Source organism: Choristoneura fumiferana, chromosome Z (assembly GCF_025370935.1).
Source record: "Choristoneura fumiferana chromosome Z, NRCan_CFum_1, whole genome shotgun sequence".
Taxonomy (NCBI): Eukaryota; Metazoa; Arthropoda; class Insecta; order Lepidoptera; family Tortricidae; genus Choristoneura; species Choristoneura fumiferana.
Window position 1 is genome coordinate 28,196,124 of NC_133472.1, and position 27,979 is coordinate 28,224,102.

The 27,979-nt window shown below is 35.6% G+C and overlaps 1 protein-coding gene across 3 annotated transcripts; it reads right to left on the minus strand.

The window, feature by feature from the left end:
• Positions 1–358: 358 nt before the first annotated feature.
• Positions 359–27,361, minus strand: rngo (DNA damage inducible 1 homolog rngo). Of its 3 annotated transcripts, none has more exons than XM_074095349.1 (10): positions 26,766–27,361; positions 26,338–26,544; positions 24,465–24,531; positions 24,226–24,384; positions 23,885–23,983; positions 18,772–18,934; positions 18,488–18,677; positions 16,361–16,447; positions 10,032–10,126; positions 359–3,255 (listed from the first exon to the last, which is right to left on the minus strand). In XM_074095349.1, exons 1-10 carry the CDS (start codon positions 27,025–27,027, stop codon positions 3,175–3,177), a joined length of 1,410 nt encoding a protein of 469 aa, XP_073951450.1. In that variant the 5' UTR covers positions 27,028–27,361; the 3' UTR covers positions 359–3,174. The 3 variants fall into 3 exon arrangements, with proteins under 3 accessions (XP_073951450.1, XP_073951441.1, XP_073951433.1); XM_074095340.1 differs by having other exon boundaries at positions 16,361–16,444; positions 26,338–26,556; positions 26,766–27,360; XM_074095332.1 differs by having other exon boundaries at positions 26,338–26,556; positions 26,766–27,357.
• Positions 27,362–27,979: the final 618 nt, after the last annotated feature.

A 27,979-nucleotide genomic window follows, 5' to 3' on the forward strand; every position in this document is an offset into this window, starting at 1 on the left:
ACTTTTTTTTCCAGCAGCGTTTTCTTCGGGCGTTTTTATTTTTATTTTTGCTGGCTTTTTTTAAGCCGGGGGTTTTTTAAATTTTAAATTTAAGTTTTTCACACCTCTCCTTCAGATTATTAACTTTTCCTCCCTGACGAGAGGGAGCAAAGTGCAACTTTTCTGTTCAAGGCTTTTCTAAGTGTTTTATTGCGGTGTAAGAACTACGTTGCAAAACTTGCATCTTTTTACGTATAAAGTTTTTGATGGGATTTTGAATTTAGAACTTTTATTAGGAAATCTTGGCTGAAAACCTAATCCACCTCAAACTTTATATTTTTATCTTATTGAATGCAGTAACAAGTAAAAAATCTTTAGGTTTAGTGAAATATTTTATTATAAATGAAAAACATGCAAAAATAATACATATAAACAATGCTTTTACATTATAATCTAAGTAAGTTGATATAAACCCCTTCGTGTACGTTAAAGTGTATAATAGGTATATAATATACCTTATAGTACTTATACTTACCTACACAAAAAAACACGATCTTGCCATTACAGGTTTGTATTCTGTTTAACCACTTTTTTTAGTTCATTTGAGTAGTCCCTTTTGTAAACGCCAATGTATCCACGTTCCTATTCTGTATACTGACAGAAAGCTACGCACGATCTTTTAGGCGGGATTCCTGGCAATCCGTATTTTAGTAAAATAAAAGCATATCATATACAATAAAACAATTTTATATGTGCTATTTATTAACTGAGAAGAATGATAGCCATTTATTTATTTTACTCCACATCATTCATTCTTTTCTTCATAAATTTTACTAAAAAATTAACTTGAAATTATCATAACGTCTAATTTTCTGTACTAGAACATTTGTAAAACTGAATGTTATATTAATATTGAAAAGGTACCTCCTACAATTAAATAATATATATAAGCTGCATATATACAGCTTTTAATTGGGTGATGAGTGTTATTTTACCATGAATCACAAAATTAAATTTTGATGAAATACAATAAATTTAAATCCTGTAGATAGTCATGACATATCGCTGAAATGTCACGGGAAAAACAAACGCCACATGGTGGATAATATATAATAACTTACATATTACATAATGTATTATAAATATACATAAAGTTGAAATTTTATATGCTGGGGTGTAGGACTTCAGAACTCATCTGGTAAAGATAACTTTGTTCTCGTTTGTTGAAGCCTACCGCTAATAACAAATCAGAACAAGTAACAAAAATCGGTCAAGTGCGAATGCGAGTGACTCGCGCATGAAGGGTTCCGCACCTCCGTACAATGTTTTAAAAACAAATAGTTCAGTAAAAGCTTTTTTGCTGGCGGTACTTTTTGCTCCTGGTTACCAAAGTAGGTAGTCGTCAAGGCGAATCAAATGAGACCAAAATCGATGCAGTCGTGTCGTTTTATTACAGAGTTCCTATAGCTAACATCTAACTTCATCATCAGATCAGCTCTACGTCATAATAATATTGCATTGTCATCGGATTTATACATGCATGCAAAATTTCAGCTCAATTGGTTGAAGATTAATTCCACCCGAACAAACATAACTAGTTACATTACATTACAAGTTAATAAAAACATATCACCAAAATGTAAGCACTAGGTGCAAGTATTTTTAATAAAGAACAATTTTAAATTCTCATCCTCCTCGGCTGTCGCCCTGTCGGAGGCTGAATAGCGCTTCAGACTCTTGCCATGCGCCGTAGCAGAAAAAAAAATTGCTGTGAGTTTGGTTTATTCGCGGGAAATTCAGTGGACTTCGTAGCTTGTGTAATTAAATAATCAGAAGCTCGACTAGTGTGAATAAATTTTAAACTGTATTATAAACCTTTTAAATAGTGCTAAATACTTAGAATGATTTTTTTAGTGTAAAATACAATAGGGAAACATAGTGATTATACGGTGTGGATTTGGCGAGCGCTTTATCAAAGTTGGCCTCATTGAGGCTTGTGGTTCATAAATTGCTTTTTTTAATTTTGTACAAAAACAAATAAACCACACAATCAGACAGTCGCTGTATTAATTATCGAAGCTTTTATAAAACATCTTTAATTAAAATCGCAAACTTAAAGGTAAATTCAAACAACATAGCAAGCCATTGCTAGGCGACTCGGTCGCCTTAGCAACGGCTAATAAATAACGCCTAGTCACCAAAAAACGCTGGAAAAAAAAACCACGTTTCTTGTATGACGACCCCCTTTAATTTGTAACTTTATTTTATTTTTAGTATTTGTTGTTATAGCGGCCACAGTAATACATAATCTGTGAAAATTTGAAGTGTCTAACTTTTACGGCTTAAGAGATAGAGCCCTGTGACAGACGGACAGACGGACAGACAGACAGACAGACAGACAGCGGAGTCTTAGTAATAGGGTCCCGTTGGCACCCTTTGGGTACGGAGACCTAAAAAATGCAAACAAATAGTTACAAGGTCGAAATTGCAAAAGCTTAACTCATTCAGAAAGGCCAAGGCCTACTCGGGTAGGTGGTCGGTGTTGTAGTGTGTCCATCCATAATAGAACGATGTTATCTTTACCAGTTGAGTTCTGCAGTCCAAAACCCCCAGCTTATAAATTTTAACTTAAGTTATATATATATATACGTCAGTTCATTGCATTTTTTTATTAAATTTATGATCGCACACTGATGAATGTTTGATTTAATTTAAACTATATATTTGCATTTATAAAATAGCTATGTACAAATTTCTTCATTTATTTAAACAGTGGTTAAAATGGCCACATTATGGGTAAAAAAAACTAAATTGATTAAAACCATAAATATTTGGGAGTCGCTATCAGCAACAGAGTGGTGCTTAAGGAGTACAATGGTTGAACTTTTTTATTTCAAAATAGAAATCCTCATATTTATATTTACGAATATATGTAGTACCCAACCAAACCATTACAACCTATAATTATGACTAAGTGCTATTTGGTCAAAACAAAGTTATTAAACTAACGAGAGATGCGAATTGAAGTTGTAAGAAAAGCCAGAAACTCACCGAATATATATATATATATATATGATAAATATGTCAAAAAAAGAGAGTGAGTTGCAGTTCGCGCCAGCTCCCGAAGTTCATCATATTTTCACCAAATAGATGATGTTTAAGTAGTAGTCTTATATCGTAGGCATCAGTAAGCCATCAGAACTTAAGTGATTTAGCAAATAGAGCCACAGTTGCTTGCGTCTTATCGCCATTGAAGCGACGAAGCTCGACGATCGCCTGAAAGAATAATACAGCAATTAAAACAATTTGTTTATCTTCATTCTTTCGATTGGTTAGTGCGGTTACCGTTCACCCTTTTAATCTCTTTTTAAGAGTGTGTGCACTAAGTTTGAAAAAAAAAAACCACCAAGACTCGACCTAGCTCTTCAAAATGGTACAGAATATAATTAGTTTTGATACAGCATTTTAGGCACAAAACAAAGATATTTCAGAAGTCAATCTCGCACACAGACACTGCTCACGGACACGATATCTCGGACCGGTTGGGACCAGTGCGAGCGCGATTGCCATCCGCTTGAGACACGCGTCTGTGAACTTTTTTGTGCAATAATGGAGCAACAAAATAAAGTTATTATAACTGTTCAGTGGACGGTTCTTTAAATTAAATAATTGTGAAATAACGAAATCGTCGCAAGTTTTCTGTGACAAATTTATAATATAACAATGACATTAAAATTAAAATATTTTAGTTATTAACCCTTAATAAGGTAGAGGCAATTTAGCGACCACTTGCATTGAGATAGAAACTGAACTTTATTAATTTCATAATACGTCACAATTTCCATTGTAATTATTGAAAATACGACTAGCAAAAATATTCTTTGTCAGGTATGTATTCGATAGCTGCTTTTGATTATGTACTAGTATGCTCCAATAAATGGGGCCTTATTAAGGATTATTTTATATTTCCATTCTTCCAGTTTCATTCTCAAGTTCTCAACAATAATAGACCCGTAGGACTACGTTTTGAGGCTTCAAAAATATTAAAGTTGTTTCTTTTTCGCATATAGCTTCCGGAGCATTTGCCCAACCTAATACAAAAAATTGTGTCATTTTGGGTGCCTGCATAAGTAGAAATTTAGGTATTAGTGTTTTCCATTAGTATTGGACGAAAAAAAAATTAAAGACGAAAATTTTACTTTCTTATTAATATCTGAGCAGTAACTGATGTACATAGGCATTTTGTGTCATATCCATCCACGGGAATCCTGATTTTTAACCAGTACCTAACACATCGCCCAACTAACTCTAAAAGAATATTACAGTTTGTTAAAAAGATGTCAGACGTTTTAAAATACTGATATCTGTTATCCAAAATATTTTGTGTCAAATTCATCCACGATATTCATAGATATTTTTTTTTTAATACAATACCCTGTAAAATCCACAAAAGAAAATTCAAGTTGTTAGAGTTTACGTGTTTTGATTATTAACGGTGTAAAAAAAACACTATTCATAATTTGTGTCATTTTCATCCACGGATTCTCATTATTTGAAAAAAAAACTACCACGAAACGTACTTCGCGCGAATGGCGAGCGCGAGGAAGTACATCGGGTGCTTGGGCGCCGGCTGGCAGCGTTCGTTTGTTTATATTACCCGCGGCTTCGCACGCGTAATCTGACAGTTTAATTGATTCCGAGATTTTACTGAATTCTCATGGGTAATCCCAAAAATTACATCATAGTTATCATTGACTTTGTATTAAAAACAGCTGTGCAAAATTTTATGAATTTAAGTCTAGCGCTTGTCATTTCGAGATTTTATACCTATCCCATGGCAATTTTTTACGAGATACACCTACCTAATAAGTTTTAGTTTTTTTTGCTGATTACTTTTGGTTGACTGTAATTTCATTGTTATCTAAACAACACTTCCGCACCAAATTTCAAATCGATGTCATTAATCACTGAGGAGTTCCCTTCTGAGGAGACGCTCCTGGCTGCTTTACCAAGATGTTACTACCAGATACCGGTGTGAAGTAAGCGGCCGATTATAACCCAACCCAATTAAGAAGTTTGAGTTATTATTTGCATTTGTGAGGTCATAAGACTGCCAAAAACACACACACACGAGTTGATATATGATACAAACTAGTTTATATTTAGTAGTTAGTATGACACAAACTAGTTTATATTTAGGGACAAGTATTCAACCTGAACGTCTGGTGAAGCAAGAGAATTTTTGCCAGCTACACCAGATTAAAACAAGCAGCATATAAAACTTCGAAACTAAAATGAAAAAAAAAAAAAACACCAACATGGAAATGCGAACCTCTTCAGGTCTTTCCATAAAATAACACTGGATATTAAATGCTTTCTACTAAAGCTGCAACTGCTAACTAACCTCAACTAGTCTAGGAGCCACGCCCGATTTAATGAAAGCGGTGTATTTTTTTTTTGTAATAAAATGAGAAAAACGACATGTTGCAAATAGCAAATACGAACCTCTCCAGTATTTTGTGGCATGTTATTACGCACGTTGAGAGCTTTCGATCAACGCTTCAAGTGTCCAGTAAGTAACCTCATATTAGTTTTGAAGAAAAGGTAGAATTAAAGTTAGCGGCCGAAAATAATCACAACAAAAATAAAAAAAACATTGATTAGAAAACGTGTTCCTTCCAGATATTTTATTAATACGATTATGAATTTGAAAAGATTTCCATCAAATCTGAAACTGCCCATAACCAAAGCCTAGTACGGGAGTTACGCCCGAATAAATGTAGGCGGCCGAAAAATTTTGCAGTAATATGACAAAACGACCAACTTGGAAATGCGAACCTCTTTAAGTCTTTCCATATTATAATACGGGATACAAAGCTGCAAGAATTTACTAACCTCATCTAGTTTAGGAGCCACACCCGATTTAAAGAAACTGGCGTATTTTTTTTTTGTAATAAAATGAGAATAACAACTTGTTAGAAATGCGAACCTCTCCAGTTTTTTCTGGCATATTATTACGCACTACGCCTACTTTTATTCTGGCGTAGCTCCCGTACTAGACGTTGGTTATGGGCAGTTTCGGATTTGATTGAAAGCTTTTTAAATGCATAATCACCTTATTAAAATTTCTGGATGAAACGCGTTTTCAAATTGTTTTTTATTTTTTTTATTTTTTTTTTCGGTCGCTAACTTTAATTCTACCTTTTCTTCAAAACGAAACGAGATTAGTGGACATTTGAAGCTTTCATCGAAAGCTCTCAGCGTGCGTAATAATATGCCAGAAAAAACTAGAGAGGTTCGCATTTCCAACATATTGTTATTCACATTTTATTACAAAAAGAAATACGCCGCTTTTTTAAATCGGGTGTGGCTTCTAAACTAGATAAGGTTACTAAACTCTTGCAGCTTGTATCGAAAGCTTTTAGTATTCAGTATTATAATATGGAAAGATTTAAAGAAGTTCGCATTTCCAAGTTGGTCGTTTTTTCATATTACTGCATACATTTTCGGCCCCCTACTTTTATTCGGGCGTAGCTCCCGTACTAGATGTTGGTTATGGGTAGTTTCGCATTTGATCGAAGCTTTTGAAATGTGTAATCATATTAATATATAATATCTTTCCAGATATTAATATAATATCTAGGAGGAAGGCGTTTTCCAATCAATGTTTATTTTTATTCTAGTTGTTTTTTTTTCGGCCGCTAACTTTAATTCTACCTTTTCATCAAAACGAAACGAGGTTACTGGACATTTGAAGCGTTGATCGAAAGCTCTCAGCGTGCGTAATAACATGCCACAAAAAAACCGGAGAGTTCCAGTTTCCAAATCGGATGTGGCTCCTAGACTAGATGAGGTTAGTTAACAGTTGCAGCTTTTATAGAAAGCTTTTAGTGTCCAGTGTTATTTTATGGAAAGATTTGAAGAGTTCTCATTTCCATGTTGGTGTTTTTTTTCATATGGTGTAGCTGGCAATAATTTTCTTGCTTCACCAGACGTTCAGGTTGAATACTTCTCCCTGAATATAAGCTAGTTATTGTGTTTTTGTCACTCTTATGAACACACAAATGCAAATAATAACTTAAACTTCTTAATTTGGTTGGGTTATAATCGGCTGCTAACTTTTGGCCGCTAACTTCACACCGGTAGGATTGTTGACGCTAAGCGCTGCTATTTTAGATATGCAGTGACGCGATAGCCAGGTTTTAGAGCTGGGCACACTCCTTGACCATACAAGATATCCATCTTCCTTTGTTCGAGTGAGAGAGAAGGGGCTTAGAGGCTAGATTACATCCTACTAATATTATATATGCGAAAGTTTGTATATCTTGATGTTTGTTACTCAATCATGCTTTAACGGCTGGGTAGCATTAGCTGAAGTTTGGGATACTTATAGATATAGATATCGATTTAAATTAACTACATATATGCGTCACGACACGACAGATAAATACAAATCCGACTTTAGCGTCATAAGCAGGATCCACGTCAAATTTTGATCATTAGAATTTTCGAACTTAATGCCAATCAGTTAAAGTTGACATTAGTTTTGTCGAATGTCCTAAATTTAGGTGCTTTCTGCTGTTTGATACTATGAACATACCATTTCTAAATTTTTATATAAAATACAATACAACAGAATGACTCTTTATTGTACACCAAAAATAGTAAGCGACACAGAACAGGTACACAGAATGAAAATTACAAGGGTAAACAACAGGCGGCCTTATCGCTTAAGAGCGATCTCTTCCAGGCTTAGAGCAACGCGGCGTTCTGGCGTTTGTTGCGGGGGGAAATGTGCATACAAATGCAGTTCGGCTTACTTAGATGCAAAAATAAAACTGCCAACTGACTGTAATGACGACGTTAACACATAAATAATCCAACAATACACTAATAATTCGTTTACAGATGACTCCAAACTAACACATTGACAGTAACATCATTAAGTCATCGCTTTATCGCTTATGCGATTTATCGCTTGACCGATCCGAAATTTGTACCGCTAGGACTCGATGTTGGTAAACGAATCTTGACAATAATGTACGTCTTTGTTGTTTAAATGTAATTAAATAGCAATAATACGATAACAATTTACTTCCATGTGAAATGTAACACCATAATTTTGCAAGCTTGATGTCCCAGATCTCTTTTTACAGCAGGAAACTGAACAATTCGGTATTTTTAGCACCGCCGCGTTCACTCGCGCTTCTCGATTCGGTCTAGTAGTTTGAAATCCGAGCGCGCCTTGTTTTATAAAATTCGTATGCCCAATTGGGCTTGTACTTTGACAGAGGGGAACGCGTCGAATGGCTACTCCCTTCCGCCCGGGTTGCTCTAAGCTTCCAGGCAACCTTTTTTATATATAACTATCAGCCTTTTTGGTTCTTAAATTAATGTACCTATTATCTACATACTTCATTATTTGAATAGATACTACATTCAGAGTATGCAAAAAAGAAAGTTATGCAATTTGTTCATTACGTAGCGGAGATAAAATTCAGTCAATTCAATACTCATTAAGTTATATAATAGGCGAAGTGCATAGTTTAAGGCCAGCGAAAAAAATGAAAGAGTTAAAAACATTGCAGGATCGCTATACTCGACAACAATGTCGCATATAAATTTTATTATTATCAAGTCTCAAACTTGGTCACGGTAATATCAAAGTTGGCAGGGCTATTACGAAACTCGAAACTTGAAGTTCGTGTCGTGCGGTCCCTCTGACACTTACAGTATTTAATACGAGAGCGAGAGGGACAGTACGATACGAACTTCGAGTTTCGAGTTTCGTAGTAGCCCTGCTGTACCTACAGCCAATTCAATCTGGTTCCAGAAAAAAAAAACATCTAGCAAATCAAAATAACAAAACAAAACAAAACAACTGATACCTACCCATTAGGTATCAGTTATTTTGTTAGAACCTCGGACTTTTTTTAATGTGTGTGAAACAGCTCGTGGTGTTTTCAGAGGAAAAATACACCTGCAGTTTTGATATAAAATTAAATATCGTAATACATTTTGAGAAAATGTTTATATTAGTCTCGGCTGGAATAGCAATTGCTGGCTTTGTATAGTTAAACGGACTCGCAAGTTCGTTCGTTTAATACTCATACTCAGCCAGCAATTGCCTACTTCCATGCGACGACAGTACTTGTATTATCTAATATGAATGCTTCCCATAGATGAAATCGTACCGAACGAACGTGTTTGCGTGCTTATTCCCCCGGCGCCCCGCCACTTGACCGCGCGGCCAGTTTCGACCGCAACCATTTGTTTTTATGTTTTATTCATTTAAATATCGTGGGCGAAAATGACACAAATTTACAATGTCGATTTATCATGCATTTATGATATAAAATATGTGAACTCTAATGACTATAATATTTTTTTGAAGCGTTTGTAGGTTAAGAAAACAAAATAATTTAAAATCTTAAAATTGCGTGGTCTAATTTGGCACAACTTTTTTTTATAGGCGTATGTAAGTAATCTGAAATAGGAAATAAATATTTCATAAACTGTAATATTTTTTTTCACACCATTTTTACATACTGTCCATATAACAGTTTGCACTGGACGAAAATGACACAAATTTGGTTTACATACTCCACAGGCTATCCTAGATATGATGCCATAATTATTTTTAACTTTAAATTTATTTTGCGAGATTTATTCAAATAAAAAAAAACAACCACAAATCTTCAAATTGCTGAAAATGCAGGCAACAAAAATGACACAAAACGCTACAATAAGCTTCATAGGTACGACTGTACCCACAGGCAAAAAAATAAGAAACTTTAGAATTCTTGAAACTTAATACCTCAAAATAACGTAGTCCTATCGGCCTATAAATGAAACAACTAGATACGAGTGCCTCTACCACGAGAGTTTTTAGCCATAGTTGACAACCTTAGATCGACCGCCGAGCGTAGGTATGAAAAGTGAAGTACATACATGAGATTGACTTCTGAACTATCTGTTTTGTTTTTTAGGGCTAATACTACCAAAGCTTCTAAAAGCGTAGGTACAATTTAGAAATTAGTAATATTAATTACCTGCTCCCTTGTGAATCCCAAAGCAACAATTTCTTCCACTTCCGACTCCCCAAAAGAATCCGTAGGCAAGATCGTCAGGCTGGGGTCACCTATAACTGAACATATCGAACGCTTTAATACGAGGGTTGACTTTTAAGTTGTGTCGTTTGGAAAAACTAAAGACAATTTAAGAGTTAAATGGTATTTATTGTTTTTCAAAGTAATCACCGTGATATGTAATACACTTTTTCATTCGATCGAACCAGTTTTCGAAACATTTATTCCAGTCCGAAGTCGGGGTCTCCAAAATGGCCGTTTTGTATGCCTCAACCGCTTCTTCGGGCGTCCGGTACCGTTGACCACGAAGTCGTTGCTTGATTTTTGGAAAAGTGAAAAAATCATTAGGGCTGTACGGCGGGTGTTCCAGATTTTCGACGTTTTGCTCTTTTAAAAACGCAATTATCTGCCGGGCGGTGTGCGAGCTCGGATTATCGTGGTGCAGTACTATACGACGTCTCTGGTTATTTTTTCGGAACTCGCCGATAACTTCAGATAAACAAACAGTGGTATACTTACCAGTCAGCATTAACTGTTTTACGGTCTTCGAGCACGATTGTGGCAACGTGGCCATTTTTCGCTACAAACGTGCGTGACGACCATTTTTTTCGAAGTGCTCCGTGAGCGTATTACTTTGGTCGGTTTTGGCTCATCTTGGAACACCCAAACAGCCGACTGCTGTTTAGAATCCGGATCGTAGATTCATCACCACTATAATGTCATAAACGTGATTAGAGTCTCCTCGGTTGAATTGCCGCAGAGTTTTGCGACACCATCTAATGCGAAATGCGAGCCATTTTTAACCCCCGACGCAAAAAGAGGGGTGATATTAATTTGACCGCTATGTCTGTGGTAGCTCTTAAACGGGTGGACCGGTTTGAATGCGGTTTTTTTATTTGAAACCAGGTTTTCGAGCGATGGTTCTTAGACATGTTTTATCAAAATCGGTTCAGCCGGTTCAAGATCATCAGCTCTTTTCTTCGCTGCGGTAGGAATCTTGAAAATGAGTATTTACTTTACTTTCAACCATATTTGGGACCTAAATTTTGAAACACCCATATATGCTATATAACTATGCAAGATTATGGAATTCTCGGCCTGATGCTGCAGCCAGGATATACAGAACACTATAGTAGGTACACTCTTGATAAAAACCATAGCAGATTTATCGTGTTTGGATTCGTTTCGATCAGTATTCGATTTTATACATACAATGCAATGGTGGCAACACGACGAGCTGATGCTGCAGCCAGGATATCCAGTACCAGTATACTCTTGATAAAATAATAGCAGATATGTCGTGTTCGATTCCTTTTGATCCGTTTTTGATTCTACATACAATGCAATGGTGGCAACACGATGAGCTGATGCCGCAGCCAGGATATCCAACACACTAGTACTTTAAAAAAAATAATATACCAAAGTTTAAAAACAACAACAACTTAAATTTAAAATTAAAAAACCCCCGACACAAAAAAACGCCAGCAAAAATAAAAAAAGCCCGAAAAAAAACGCCGCCAAAAAAGACAACTAAAAAGTAAAAAATAATTATGCACTAAGTATCTATGTTGCCCGCGACTTCATCTGAGATGAATTCGTTTATCCCTATCCCGTGGGGACTATGCTGATTTCCCGCAAAATTAGCCTAAGTTAATTTAGTATAAGTACCTAGTAATATTTTTTCTATCTAAGCGTCGTCGGTGTCGGGGGACCGCTAAGGTTAATACTTTAAAAAATACAACATATTTACTTTAGTTTCCTGTTAACCTTAAGATCTTGATATAACTAGCCCATTTTAAATATGGGTTATAATAGTTTTAATTTACCATTTTCACAGATATCAAGTGTGAAAAAAAACAATAAATTTAAAAATGAAAAAACCCGACTGCCTTAAAAATACTAAAAAGAATAAGCAAGTCTAGTAGGTAACTTAAAGTTCAACAGTCGGGACCCATTCAAATCTTGGCCAGTTCAAAAATTCTTAGTACTATAATATTTTTCACCTATGATGAGTTCTGTGACGTTTCGAGTTTGAAAGTTTTAGAGATGTGCCATTTATCGAGTGAACTATCGATTTTTCTACGAGTTATTAGTGCCTATTTTTGGAGATTTAAAAAAATAATATTTTTCCAGTTTTCCACCCACCGGGCCATGGTTTTCTCGTTCTCGCTCAAAATAATGCCTCAAACGAATTACAAACTCTAAAAGGTCTAAAAGGTCGTATTGCTGCCAAAAAAAACCCTTGTTACGTAGTCAGAATAAAGTTAAGAGGTTGAAATGGGCCCAGATACACAAAAACTGGACGTCTGAACAGTGGTCTAAAGTTTTATTTTCTGACGAATCGAAGTTTGAAATTTTTGGGGGGGAGACGTCGTCAATATGTCCGACGACAAGTAGGCGAACGAATGATAAAGCAATGCGTGATGCCAACAGTAAAGCACGGTGGAGGATCGGTTGTGGTCTGGGGATGCTTTGCGGGTGATAAAGTTGGTGATCTCGTGAGAGTCAATGGCATAATGGATAAGAAAATGTATCATAACATTTTGCAACGTCACGCTTTGCCATCTGGAAAACGAATTGTAGGCAGAGGTTTTGTTTTTCAATAACACAACGATCCCAAGCATACTTCAAAGTTGTGCAAGAACTACATTTCATCGAAAGAAAAACAAAAAGAATTAAAATATATGGATTGACCTCCTCAATCGCCCGACCTCAATCCGATTGAGTTGTTATGGGATGAATTGGACAATTTGGACAGGAGTGTGAAAAAAATGCGGCCAACTAATAAAGAACAGCTTTGGTAATACACCTGCACATTTGTTGGAACAAAATTTCAGCATCAACACTGCAAAAAATAATTACGCGAATGTCGAAAGTGTGTGCGGCAGCATTGAAAGCAAAAGGCGGATATTTCGAAGTCTAAAGTTGGCAAAAACTGATATTTTTTATTTAATTGTGGTTTTAAATTAGAGGATTAGCTTTGTTTTTGTCTGTATTAGAAGATACTTTTATTAATACATTGTGTTATAGCTTCATTTAACCGAAATTACAGAGTGAACTTAAACTTTTGACCGGTACTGTATTGTAACGCCGGGGGTTAAAAAAGGAACTTAAATGATACCATAGAACAAATATAATAAGTAGGGTTAGGATTCTCCTGGCATTTTTGAACAAATAATGCAGAGGAGTCGTTGTTATGTACTTTTTATAATTGAATGAATGACTGAATGGTAGAAACTTAACTTACGTAAAATTTGGCGTGAACTATTTTCACTTTCTAAAGCTATCACCTGTTTTTTTTTATCCTAACATACAAGATTTTGATAGATGTGTTGGGAATTCCTACCGGAATATATATTTCAAAAACCTATTGGTTAACTCTAATACCTCACTCTCAATATATGATAATTAGTACCAATTTCACCATACAATGTTAAATGTTAATGGACGTAAGTTCATACAGTCAGCTGTCAAAATGTATGAACTAACAGTCGATTAACAAATATCATTGTATGGTGAAATTAATTGTTATTAAATGTCTAATACATATGTTTGTAAAAAGTAATGTTACTTGTTTTTTTTTTTGTAAGATAACTGGTAGCTATTATATACTTATGTAAATTTTAAGTAGCTCTTGAAAGTAACTTATTGAAATGAAATGAAACTAACTTTATGGAGTAACGTATTTTTCGGCATCAGGCATTATTAGATTTAAAAGGACATCATGTTTCCTCTACTTACTTTTTTCAGTTAAAAAAAATACATGTATTTTTTTTAAATATTCTCTACTATTATACAAGACATTTCATTCCATGACAATTTAAACAACACATTTTTTGTTCGAATTCTTATGCATCATTCATTTATTCATTCAATCATAAAAATATTTATAATAACGACTCCACTGCACTCTGTTCAAAATTACCACCAAACATCCCAACTCTAATAATAAGACGGTCGATCTCCAAACTAAAATCGAGCCAAAATCCAGGGTTATGTATGACTAGATGGCGCTGAGATTTTTACTATATTATGTATGACTAGATGGCACTAAACGCAAATAACAACGCATATACCTAGTGCCATCTACGAAGACGCATGATTTTGACAAAATTAGACAGTAATAAGAACCACAGCACGCGTCATCGTGAATGACTCTACCTATAATCCAGGGAAACGGCGCTGATATTTTTTCCGACATTAAAACTAGATGGCACTATTAACGCAAATACCTTAGCTGTCAAAGAGCCACTGATATCTAAGCAGCGAACATATCAAATATGTATAAAAAAATAGACCTTTAAAGCATATAAGTATGGTCGAATGTTGATAAAAAAATAGCCATGCTAATTTCAGCACAGTGCAGTCCAGTACAGTTTCAGTACAGTCAAACAGTACAGTCTTGTTATCACACCCTTCTGTCTCTAGTTTTTCTCTTCAATCATTTGACAAATGCCTCTCGGTCATCTCATCTCATTGTAACTAATTTGCTTTTTAGCAGGACGTCAAAACGCCTGACACATAGCAAAACCTATATTTGAAGCCGAATTTAACATAGCATATCGAAAATACAAACTGAGAAATGGATGCACAGAAAAACCAGAGAAAGAGACCAGCACTGGGAATCGAACCCAGGTCCTCAGCATTCCGTGCTGCGTGCTAAGATAGCACTTGCTTTTTAAGCTTTGCTAAGCTTACTTTGGGACTAGGTCAATTGGTGTGAATTGTTCCGTGATATTTATTTATTTATTTATTTAAGAAATTTGTAAATGTTCCGACTAATTAGTACAGTCGAGTTCATAAACTTGTGAGCAATAATTAGATCAAAAATATCTGAACACAACTCTATTGTTAACGGCGTAGAAGCGTGTTCAGATATATTTGATCAAATTTTTGCTCACAAGTTTATGAACTTGACTATACAGTAAACCCATCTAAATAAAATAAGCATAGAACCACAACTCACGCTCAACTTGCCTCACGTAATCTATAGTCCATTCAAGATAACATTGGACTCTAGAAGGTCACAGGAAGGGTTCTAAACATTTTTATGAAATCGTAATAATGATGATGATTATGATTTATTAAAAGAAGTAATAACATGACGTCATAATTTTGTTTATTTTGTAAGTAGATTAATACGTAATGTTAATGTACTTACAAAATAACACAATATTAATACGTAATTTTCTACATACTTAATTTTAATTTGATTTATATTTATTCATTTAATAACTGTGTTTCGTGGACTCATCCGCTCTCATTCCCTGTTTAAAAGTATTCTACTCGTAGTTCCTGCTTTGAAGTTCAAGCTTTCTTTCATTCCAAATTTCATAAAATTTGGTGCAGTGCTTTAGTTGTGAAAAGTTAACTATTTGTATATAATTAAAGGCCATAATCATCACATTTAAATCCAAACTGGCGATTAAAAAGTATAAATAATGTACAGAATATTTCTTGAATTATCAATATCATCAATCAATCAATCATCAATCAATATATATAAAAATCAATGCCACTTTTCTTTGTAATTTTATAACTCAAGAACGGGCTCACCTATCCAAACCAAATGTTTAGGCTTTGTTCGGACTATATAGTAGATGGTTTATGTGAAGTTTGCACAAAATCGGTAGAGCGGTTCTTCATTTTTTGTATACGTAGCGAAGCACGTACCGGGCCGCTAGTTTTATTAAGTATAAACGTTCCGTTCCATGCAGTGTTGTTTACCTCTGCCTCTTTAGGTATTTTATAGGAATACATTTGTTTTTAACAAAATAGGATGTTTTTTTTTATATGAAAAATAGCAAAGTTAATAAAAAAGGCAAAAGCTTGTATTATAATATAAATGTGAGTGTGTGTTTGTATGTTTATCCTTCTTTCACGCCACAACGGAGTAACAGATCGACGTGATTACGGCATAAAGATAGTTTATGGGCCGGAGAGTGACATAGGCTACTTTTTATGCCGGAAAAATGCAGTTACCGAGAGAACAGCGCGCGATAACCGAATTCCACGCGGGCGAAGCCGCGGGCAAAAGCTAGTTACTCAATATAATAATAAATTACCTATAAATTGCTGTTACCAAATCATTGTAGGTATCCAAAGTGCAAATGAAATCACATAACCATTAAAAAATAATTACATATCAATACATTTAAAAACAAATTAAGTAATTTGGAATATTTAAACGAGTTTTAAATTGATACTGAAAGAGCATGTTGTATTACGCTGGTCAATATGGGGCATGGTCTGACGCATAAAGAGGGATATAATTGGTAATTACAAATACGAACCCATTCTCTGGTTACTGGTCTGAGCCGAAGCGGAATTTGAGGCAGTCTGGCCGCTGGTAGTCGATCTGGCTCCTTGACTGCTCCCTGCTATTTAAAACAAAATGGGTTAAACTTTAGTGTAATGAATGGCTAAATGGCAAATCGTCTACGAAGTAAGTCGCCATCTGATATTTTGGAGCGGCCAATCAAAAATATCGAAACATGAACTCTAAAACCTTCATAATAGAGTGCATGTGCTGATATATTTTTGTCAATTTTGGCCGCTCCAAAATATCAGATGGCGACTGAACAAAGCAAGACATGGTGCTCAAAATAACCATAATCCTACCCTACTAAAACGGAGATTATAGAGAATAAGTAGTATTTAAAGCAACATTTGACTTCTGGCTTTTGATAATACTCCTTTTATGAATCAAGCGGGTAGAGCATGTTCGTTGTGAATTTAAGAGCACCTTATCTTCTGAAATACTGATCTAGTAGTTACTATATCACAATTATACCAAAATTTGAGGGACTAAACTATCTATAGCAAATGATTACTAGTATGCACCAAATGAGTTTCACGTTATTTTTACTTCAGGTTTGTTCTGATAAATGTCGAAAAATGCCGAGTGACAAATACATGCAATGCTTGCATTTTGTTTCGATTTCCACTACGACTTTCAGTAAGTACCTACAAGTCAAAACAAATCTAAACTATATGGGTTAATGTTAAAAACTAGTATCTAAGTCTTTGTTCGATCTATAAAAAAAGTTATAGTGGTAAAATATACTAAATTATCTTTGTCCCATTTCATACGATTTTTTGCAAACTAACATGGGTTTTTACATTTTATGGGACTATGCTAAGAAGTTTACAAGGCAAGATATTTAAATCAGTGCACAAATTGGGTTTCTGCACTAATTAAAAAGGATTACTATGCATATATTTACTAGTTTTTACGATAGGTACTAAACAAATACAGTACCTAAACATTTTTATATGAATGATGATTTAACAGCTTTGAGAAACATACCGCCATGTTTAATTTTAGGTACTTGGAACAGCATAAACTGCATTTCTCTGCATCAATGTCACTTGGCACATAATAAAACTGGCAAAGTTAGAATTTTTTTTAAGTTGTTGGTAGATAGATATCATTGTGTTCTCATAGCAGACTACCGTTATGGCTTTTTTGAAACAAGACCTTTTACCTCTTTATACCAAAGATAACCGACCAAAATTACTGATCATTTATTAAAACTGTAATATTTATTATTTACGATTAAAGAGTACAGATATGATGCTACCATTGACCTTATTATGAAGCTATGACCTTATTATCATGAAATTAAATTGTAATTGCCGTTTATTTCCAAGGGGCAATTATCTTTTGGTTCAAATGATTGGTTTAGTTTAACTGGAATCACAGTTAAAGTTTTTCATTGAAATTTTTCACTCTAAATGTGGTAACCACAATAAAAAAACCCTGAAACACAGGCTGAGGCGTGCAGAAAGGTCAATTACACAGTAAGCCGCCCATGCTAGTCCCTATCTTGATGCTAGTGGCGGCTGGAGCCCGCTACCACTACCGACTAGCGCTGCCAACCTGTAATTGTCTCACTTCATGCCACTGCTTACAGGGCTATTCAATCAAACCAACCGAACCAAATATGTTACATTCTCACCTATAGCCTCCTGAGTCCTAAATTTTTTAACAAACTTAGTGCTTAAGGCCTAGACGTGGATGATCTGCTTTGTTATTTTGGACATTATTTCAAAATTCTTAGAACTCTTTATTCAATGAACAATTTGTACTTTATAAAGTGCATTCGGCCGTTATTCTTAGTGTTAATTGGTCCTTTATAAAGCACACGAGGGCTCAGGAGGATAAAGCTATCCTTTAATCAAATGAATACAGCAATTTCTCGGAAAAGTCTACACTCTATACCTACCTATACTCCTAATTATCAAGTATGTTCTACATCAAACTACACTGAACATCAAAGACGTCATTGCAATTTTTATTGCTTTATATTCATTGCTATTTTTATTAGTTTTGATTTTTAAAACATCATTCCAAACAAAATACAGTCGGCACATTAGTTTATTGTATTGGGTAAATTATTTCTTTTTGCCTCTCCCACCTTGCTTAGACTTTTCCAATGCTTCTTTGACTTGTCTTTCTTCATGATCCCTCATGGACTGGCTGACGATTTCATCCTCAGAGTAGCCGGAGAGGCGGGCGCACTCTGGAAGCTCAGACTCCGGGAGGAAGGGAGTCTCAGTGCCCGTTGTTCCAATACGGAGAACATTTCGCTTCAAGTCTATGTTACACTGTTAAAGTTTAAAGAATTCAGTGAGACTTCGCAAAAATGGTAAATGTTACAAAATATATTTATACTTTAGTCTTTATTTCTAAAAGTTCTACCTGATGTCTTTTTAACATGTCTAGTCCAAGTAACATGTCCATAGGCTGTTCTTCTAAGACTGAGAAAGATGTGGTAAGAAAGTCTTTCTCAATCCTCATTTGCACCATGTGAATGCGGCCTATGATTCTCTGTACACCAACACCTTTAGCTATTCCAGCCCACCTGAACATAAAAAAATCACAATTATCTTTTGGAAAACTGGCCAAGAGCGTATCGGACACGCCCGAAATAGGGTTCCGTAGCCATTACGAAAAAAATAAGTAATAGTTTTCTAAGGATTTCGTGTTTTGTACGGAATATTCCAAGTTTAGGTATATTTTATACCTTCGGCTGCTATTTACTCCTAAGCGAGGTTTAGACTAGCAAGAACTTTCTGCGATTTATTGAGCAACTACTTGCGTTAGTGTATACATTACATGCAATATTTGTTTGTAGCACAAGTAATATCTGCAAGCTAAGTAGCAAGTTCTCGCTGGAAGTTTTTGCAGAACTGTTTAAACTAGCGAGAAATTGTAGCTACTTTTGTAGCATCAAACTGTTGATTTGTTTACATTATCTGCAATTTTTGTATCGCAAATCCCTTTCAGAAGTCATCAGCAAGGTTTCTCTAGCGAGTTCTTCCATATTTGTTTAGACTACAACAACGCGATTAATGCTTAACAGAAAGCAGACTTCTAAAATGCCCTGCTGCAGTAAATTTCGTGCATTCCTGACCAAATAGCGTTTTTAAATTATGTAGTTTTTTATTAATTTCTTGTATCAGTTGTATTAAATTATGCGGATAAAGTCTGCAAAGTCGCATTATTTTAGGGTTCCGTATCTCAAAAGGAAAAAACGGAACCCTGTAGGATGGATCACTTTCTTGTCCACCTGTCTGTCTGGACTTTTTTCTCAGAAGCGCGTGGAGGTATCAAGCTCAAATTCATACCAAATACTTTGGTCTACTGTCCCTTGGAGCTGTGAAAAAATAAACTTCTAAGCCAACGAAATTAAAAGATACAGCCGTTTATGCTGCAGATTTTCGACACTCGCAAGGGAATCAAAACCTACAGGGTACTTACTTCCCGTGAACTCAGAATCTTGAAATTTGGTACGAAGCAACTTCTTTTAGCACAGATAAAGGAAAAATTGAGAAAAGCATAAAATGTTAGTTACATCATATAATAAAAATATTTTTAATAACTTTTTTAATAATTTGTACGGAACCCTCGGTGCGCGAGTCCGACTCGCACTTGGCCAGGTTTTTTTTTACTTTGTTGCGGTAATCCTTGGACATCGTGCCCCATAATTCGGCATGTTTCGCAGGTGTACCCTTGTGCAAGGTTCGCCCGGATTGTCAAATCCATCGAGTCGTATAAAAAAAAAATGTTGCTCATACTGCGATACCAGTCGAACAATTTCCTCACGGCTTCTAACTTTATTGTCAGACATGCAAGAAAACTTTATTCCGCAAACAGAATACACACAAAAATTCTCGCTGGAATATTTTAAATTCATATTCACATATACAGGGTGTTCGGCACATGGAACGCAGCTTTTATGACAAGGAAAGCCGAAATACGGCTAGCTACCGTAACTGTTCATGTTCAAGTAAGAAAGAGATGTCGGGCGTGCATTAGGAACAGGGGAGAACAGTTAGAAGAAAAAAATGATAACTAGAACACAGTTAAATATTGAATAAAGTTCAGTTTATCCAACCAGTTTTTTAAAAATATTCCATAAAAATAAAGTTTATTTACTCGCTGACTCCGAACAATTTCCGCCTTAGCGACGGAATACTCCCGTAATTTGACTCAGATTTATTTTTTATCAATGTGTAGCATATCGTTAGAAAGGTCATAAGCTAGAGAAGTAATTTAAAGAAAATGACCTACTCAACTGTCTTTTGTTTTTTAATAATTGATTTTCGAAGTAGTATTTTTTTCACACAATCATTATTTTTTGAGAATAAAAATTCTCGTACGTCTCTCTGAGACTATGAATTATAATAAAAACTATTATTATTTGAACAAGCATGTATTATTATTATTATAAGCCTTCAATCAGATATTCACAGTTGGTTGGGTTCTTTAGTAGTCTGTTTCATTGGTTGTAATATCTGTGTGCTTTTTCACAGCAAAAGCCTCCTCCAACTGACTCCACTTTTCTCTTTCTCTGGCTAGTGATGCCCAAGTACCGCCCGCCACTGCTTTAATTTCGGCGATGGCCTGAGTGGTTTGCCTCGTTTTCTTTTCCTGTTACCTGTGTACCAGATCATCACTAATTTCGACCACTTGTCTAATCCTCTGATAGTATGGCCTGCCCATTTCCACTTTAGCTTTTTGATGGTTATCGTGACATCCTTTGTTCTTGTGTGCTTCCTAATTGTTGTAGTTCTTATTTTGTCTTTCAGTCTTTTTCCCATTATACTTCTCAGCATAGCGTTTTGGCAGGTCTCGAGTTTCGTATAGTGAGATTTGTTGAGCGCCCACGTTTGGCATCCATATGTGAGTACGGGTAGTACGCATGTGTTGAACATTTTACGCTTTATGCTCATGCTCATTTTTGAAAACCTCTTTCAGACTCCAGGCGTTTGCACGCTTATCAATTTCTTTTGAGGTCACCTCTGTAGTAGAGATTATTTGGCACAAATAAACATATTTGTTCACATATTCAATTTCGTTGTTGTTTACATATATAGGTTCTTGCTCCCCATTTGTAATGGCCTTGGTCTTTTCCGTGTTCATTCTTAGTCCTACCTTGCGGCTCTCTCTTTCTAGGTCATTTACAATTGTTTGAAGATCTTCCTTTGATGTTGAGATTATCACAAGGCAAGGTCATCTGCGAACCTCAGGTGAGACAGATTCTCGCTATTGATTGTTAGCCCATATTTGTCCCAGTCCAGTTGGTGAAATATTTCTTCCAGCACAGCTGTGAATAGCTTAGGCAATGATGGATCTCCTTGACGGGCCCCTCTTTCTATTGTACTTCTTTAATACACTTTGATTCAGAAGTGCCTCCCATATCTTGTTGCGTTTCAGTGAATCAAAAGCCTTTTAGTAGTCCACGAAACAACAGTAGATGGTTATGTTGAATTCTTTGCTTTTCTCGAATAGTTGACGCACTGTGTGGATATGGTCTATGGTTGAGTACCCTCTTCTGAATCCAGCTTGCTCTCTTGGTTGATTTTCGTCCAGCGATTTGGTTACTCTATTCAAGATGACTTTTGCAAAAACTTTGTAGACGTTAGACGTTAGGCTGATTGGTCTATAGTTGTTTATGTTGTTTTTATCACCCTTCTTGTGTAGAAGTATTATTGTGGAAGTTGTCCACTGGTCTGGTATGCTTTCGCTTTGTATCACTTCGTTGAACAGGTATGTAAGGATTGGTACAAGAGAGTTTTTGTTTTCTAAGAGGAATTCATTGTTGATGTTGTCTGATCCGGCAGCTTTGTCCCTTTTTTGGGAAGTTACAGCTTTTTCCACTTCTTCAGCTATTATTGTTGGTACTTCTTCTCCACCAGTTAGGTTAATGTCTTGATAGGTACCTTTGCTAGAGTACAAATCTCGGAAAAAGTCTGTTGCTATTGAGATAATTTCTGGACGCCTTGTCTGTTGTCTGCGGTTTTTGTCTACCATATTGGGTACCCAGTTGATTTTTTCTTTTAACTGTTTGGCCGCCTTTTTGACACCACCAGTCTTCTCGATGCATCTTTCCAGTATTTCGTATTTGTGTCTTTGCCGATCCTTTGTCATGTTCATTTTTATTTGGTTACTTAACTTTGTTATTTATTTTCTAGTATTTGCAGTCTTTTCAGTTGAAGACATTAATTTGTTTCTGCTTTCCAGAATTTCTTTAGTTTCGTTTGTTAGCCATTTTGTTTTATTCTTCACTTCACTTGCATTCATTTTCTCATCTGCCTTCAGACACTTTTCAAATTCATTGTATTTTTCTATTGCATTTACTTTAATAATAAAACATCCAACGATACCCCACACTACAAGGTTGGATGACGTTGGTACTCTAAAAAATCGGCATAGTTAACATATGTATATATTCATGCAAAATTACAGCTTTCTAGCATTGATAGACCCTGAGCAAAGCCGCGGACGGACAGACAGACAGACATGGCGAAACTTTAAGGGTTCTGTTTTTGCCATTTTGGCTACGGAATCCTAAAAATGGGCATAGCTACGGATTCATAAAGTAACAGAGTTCGAAAATATATATATATCAAAAGTTTGATATATATCCATTTTGTATGGAAGCCATATTATTATTTGTAAAATAAATTAAGTAAAATTGTTTCTGCACTTTATCAATTACTTTCTTTGTAAAAAATAATAGAATAAACACAACAAAATTTTACTCTTTCGTAACGAAATTTTTCTGTCATGACTGACGCCATTAACGCCAGCAGAAGTGCTGCCATTAAATGGATAAGAACCTATTATTAGGGAGTATCTTTTAACTACTCCAATGCCATCTACATTTGGGAAGTAGAAATACAGTAACAAAGATAACATTGTAAATCTGTTTAAAAAAAAAATACCTCGTTGAGTTTCTTGTCGGATTCTTCTCAGCAGAGGTTTTTCCGAACCGGTGGTAGATTATATTTGACATTGTGCTTGTTATAGCCTAAATTGAATAAAGATATTTTGACTTTGACTTTGAAAGGCCAAAAACTAGCCAAAAGTTACTTAATAATATCAAATTTTTAAACCAATTTTTGTATTGATATAATCATAAAAAATCATTTGATATATATCAGATATATATCATGATTTATATCCATTGATATATATCCTCGAACCCTGTAAAGTACCTAATCAACTGTCATTTGACAAAAATACCTATACTTTATGATTTTGATACTGTAATCAGTATAAACTTCTGGCAATCAGTATAACAAATAAAAGGCCAAAAAAGTTTTAGTACCAGCTTTAAGATAACTATGCTCTGTTGACTGTACTTGCATTGTCATCCAAACTACACCTATATACATACAACACATAACCATATACACTCATAACCAGCAGCAGCGGTTTTTCCTTTCCCTAGTGAAAAACTGCCTACAAACAAAGAGCCTGACTGTCAGGTTCTTGGCACTGAATGTATTAAGAAATAAAATACCTTGTGTCTACTAGACGCATGATGTTACACCTCTCAGCACAAGCTGCCGACATTATAGTTGTCTGAGCTCCAGAATCTATGAATGCCTTCACCGGGAAGCTGAAATATTTTAAATTCATGTATTAGTGCTTCATTAGAAAAATATGCCGTTTCCTTTTACTGCACAGTAACAGACTTATAAATAATGTAATAGTTATGCTAAATGATGTTCAATAACTTAGTGTTTATAGATTATTCATGGTTGCACAGTAAAGTTGTGAAAACACATTTCTATAAGTTAATGCCATATACACTACCAGTGTGAATTTATGGTTTAGTACTTAAACTGCTATAATATTTACCCATTGACATGGCAGTTGATATAGAGCATCACTACTGTGCCAAATGTCTCAGGATTATACTCCATGGCAGCCTCCATATTAGCCTCAATATTTTTCTGCCTGATTTCTTCAGCAATCATTCTTTGAGCTTCAGTGTCAAATGGGTCAGAGTTCATCATTCTGTAAAAATATGACATAGCAATATATCTAATATCTTTTTTTTTAATTTTACGTAAACTGCAATGATTTACAATACTTGCCTAATTCTTTGTTGTTGGCGTTCAGTTCTAGCCGATATTTGTTCACGAAGTACAGAAGCAAAAGTATCTATGGAAAACAATGATATTACATATAAACAGGGAGTAGATATGTTACTACCGCACCCGAGTTGTAGATCCATAAACAAGCTAATTGTCTTGTGTCACAATCAGTTTACCTCAAACAAGCCACAGTGCCAGTAGTCCGTGACAGTCAATGTGACAGGTGAACAAATGTATGTAAAATGCCATCGTGTGTATTTAGAAAGTGCACAAATAATAACAATATTATTACTATTGAACAAAATAAAGTCCTAAAGTTCCTAAAGTCGTCTAAAAATATTATTAATAATAATATTATTACTATTGACACAAAGTTTGGGCCTAACTTTAGAGCATTCTCCTTTCATACAGAGATGGTTTGAACTGTGATGTTGAAGGTTTGGAGTAGCTAATGTGGAATGTTAGTACCCCATCAGTGTTAAAATTAACTACTCACAACTTTTTTATAGATTTCCTTCTAATGAGGTCAGGTCCTTCTAGTGCGGTGCCTTATACCGTGTTTATTATTTTTAAGCAGTTATTTTATTAAGTCGAAATAAATTTGGAAGCTATAGATAGTATTAGGTAACTTCCAAAGTTGTTTAATATACTTTTGTGAAATGTGGGTAGACAGAAAAACCAGTCTGCTATCTGCTTTCTGCCAGCTTATGTGCTCAGCATCCGATTATCGTAAGTTATAATAGTAACATAAATACATATTTCTGCTCGAAATTGTGACTTGTGTAAAACATAATGTATGTAAAATAAATGTATATACAAAACTAATACATATTTTCGTTTAACACAAACACAACATATTTTATTTCTGTCAGTTTTCTACCTCCTTTCCAATATCTGTTCTGTCTGATTTCGGTTACAATTCTTAATCATTGTCTCTGTCATCAGTGTCATCTCACTCGAAGCGCAATGGCTTAAAGATAGCTATCTGTTTTATCCTCACACTCACCATATCTTGATTCGTCATTCCTTAGTGAATCACAAGACCATAATGTAGTTTTATAGATATCTGTGCAGGCAGGAACTTTTTAGTACAGCATCGTTGACAAAGGGCATTTGGTATGTGTACAGTCACCAGCACCAATATCTGGCACAACAAGCGTGCGTAAATATCTGATGCGACTATATTTCCAGAGCCGGTAGGATGTGTCAGATATTTTTGCATGCTCTGCTATGGCTGATATTAATACAGGTGACTGTACCATGCAGTATAAGGTATTTAAAGTTCCCTGGTTTGATTGTGCCGGCCTTTCCAGGGGCCTTCATGTGTCAGCACTACGTGTTTGATCTGGTCACATTCCACTTAATTGTTTTTTTGCATTTGATGAGAGTTGTGCAATCACCTTTGTGTATGGGATGTAATAAGACTGAAGACCTTATTCACTTTCTTGTGGAATGTGATCAGAATAAGGACATCAGTCAGGTATTTGGATGGTATGGGCTTGTTCAATGGAGGTGCAAATGTAATTCTCAGTCGACCGCTTTCAGAAGAAGCGACGCAAATTTACAGATTCATTGGATGGGCCTTTGCATCCAGACATGGTTTCAGTGCAAGGGAGAGTGTAATATCTGTCTGTAGTGTGGTGTATATATCTGAGGCTCCCCATGAGGCTGACATAGTCACATTTGGTGGCTTTAGCCTCATTAAAATATCAGAAGGAAAAAAAAATAGCTATCTGTATGCAGCAGGAATGTCTTGCAAACACAGTTTACTAGGAACGTAACATATCTATACTATGAAATATCATTGATGGAAAACAAAATTTAAATGCCATATATGCTAGAAACAATCTGATGTGGTTTGTCTTATACATACCAAGATTTCCACTGAGAAGGGCATCTGCTAATCTGGGGTTATTTTGTTTGAGGAGAGCCAGTTGGTCAGGATTAGCAAGAAACATCTCTCGTATTATACGGGGATCCTCCTCCACAGGAGGATTTCTCGCTGCCATTGATGAAGATGGTGTACTTGCACTTGCTACAGGGGGTACTTGAATGTTGCTGAAGTCAAGGTTTGCAAAGCCTGATGGTAAAGCTGCAAGGTAGTAGGAATTATTTATTCATATAAAAGTCACAATTAAGAATGAGTAGAACCTATTAAAAATTTTTGTTTGACAATGTCATGTCATCTTAATTTTTAAAGGCCTAATGTGCATCGTTAGACATTGCCAGTGGTAAAGGCATGACGCTCGTTGTCATTGTTGACACACAGCATGACACGGCACATTCGCAGGCCGCGCGTACCTTGGCTGGCGTCCGTGGCGTTAAGGTCGGGAGCAGACTGCAGCATATGCAGCAGCACCAAGACGTCCCCATCGTGGACGCCGTGATCCTTGAGAGACTTCTTGTCGTCAAACAAAGGCTTCCCATTGAAGTTTAACGTGATATCCTTGGCGGGAAACCCAGATTCTATTTCGCAGAATGCCTTAAAATTCTCTAACTCCAAGTCTTCTGAGACGTCCAAGACGAATATTTCGTCGTTCAGTGTGGTAACTGTAACTTTCATTGTGAATTTTGGGTGCTGTGCCGACTATTTAATCTACTTTATAAAGACAAGTCAGTGATGTTTAATATATTTTCAAGAAACAACTGACCAAAACATTATAAAATTGTTTTATATGGTCTTGTAGAGACTTTCTTAACAAAACAATGAACACGGCACAAAGTGAAACTTTTCGGATCTTTCTTCTTCTTGATAAATGTAAATTCATGGAGGAGAGTGGGTGGGAGATATTTTGAGTGATGTGATGTTTGTAAGTTACCGGTTTTCCTTATCTGAACCAACTTCGAAAAAGGGACCACTTTTCGGGACGCTTTAATAAAGTAAATCCAGTGTTATACAATTTCTTATTTTTATTTTACTATTCAGATTCGTTCGTGCATCATCTAAGCAATGAAAATACCATACCAACCAAACATACATGTAATGTAATGCCGTGCCGCATTTACACTAGACATGGGTAATCTCGACTCCGACAAGGGATCTGCAGGGCTACTACGAAACTCGAAGTTCGTGTCGTGCGGTCCCTCTCGCTCTCGTATTAAATAGTATAAGTGTCAGAGGGACTACACGACACGAACTTCAGAGTTTCGTAGTAGCCCTGCAGCTCCGGTATCGGTACCGAACTGAATCCGCTTGTTGACTTCGACTCCTTTATTGACTCCGGTTCTTTCGAGCGATTATTAGTTTGTCTATGGCCGATCCGACTCGGTTCGGTACTGAGGTAGGGGAGAGTGGGTCTCAGTTGAGCAGATTTTTTTAAAATTGTTTTAATCGCACTAGTGTCTCTTCAAAAAGCTGTTTTTTTTTCTTTAAACATACGTTTACTATGTATGTTTGAAAGCCAAAGAAAGCAGATGGTAAGTTCAGTAATAAAATATATAAATTTAAAAAAAATGGCGCGTGGTGACCACGACGTGGTCCACTGTAACCCATGCCTGGGTAACACTGAATCAGG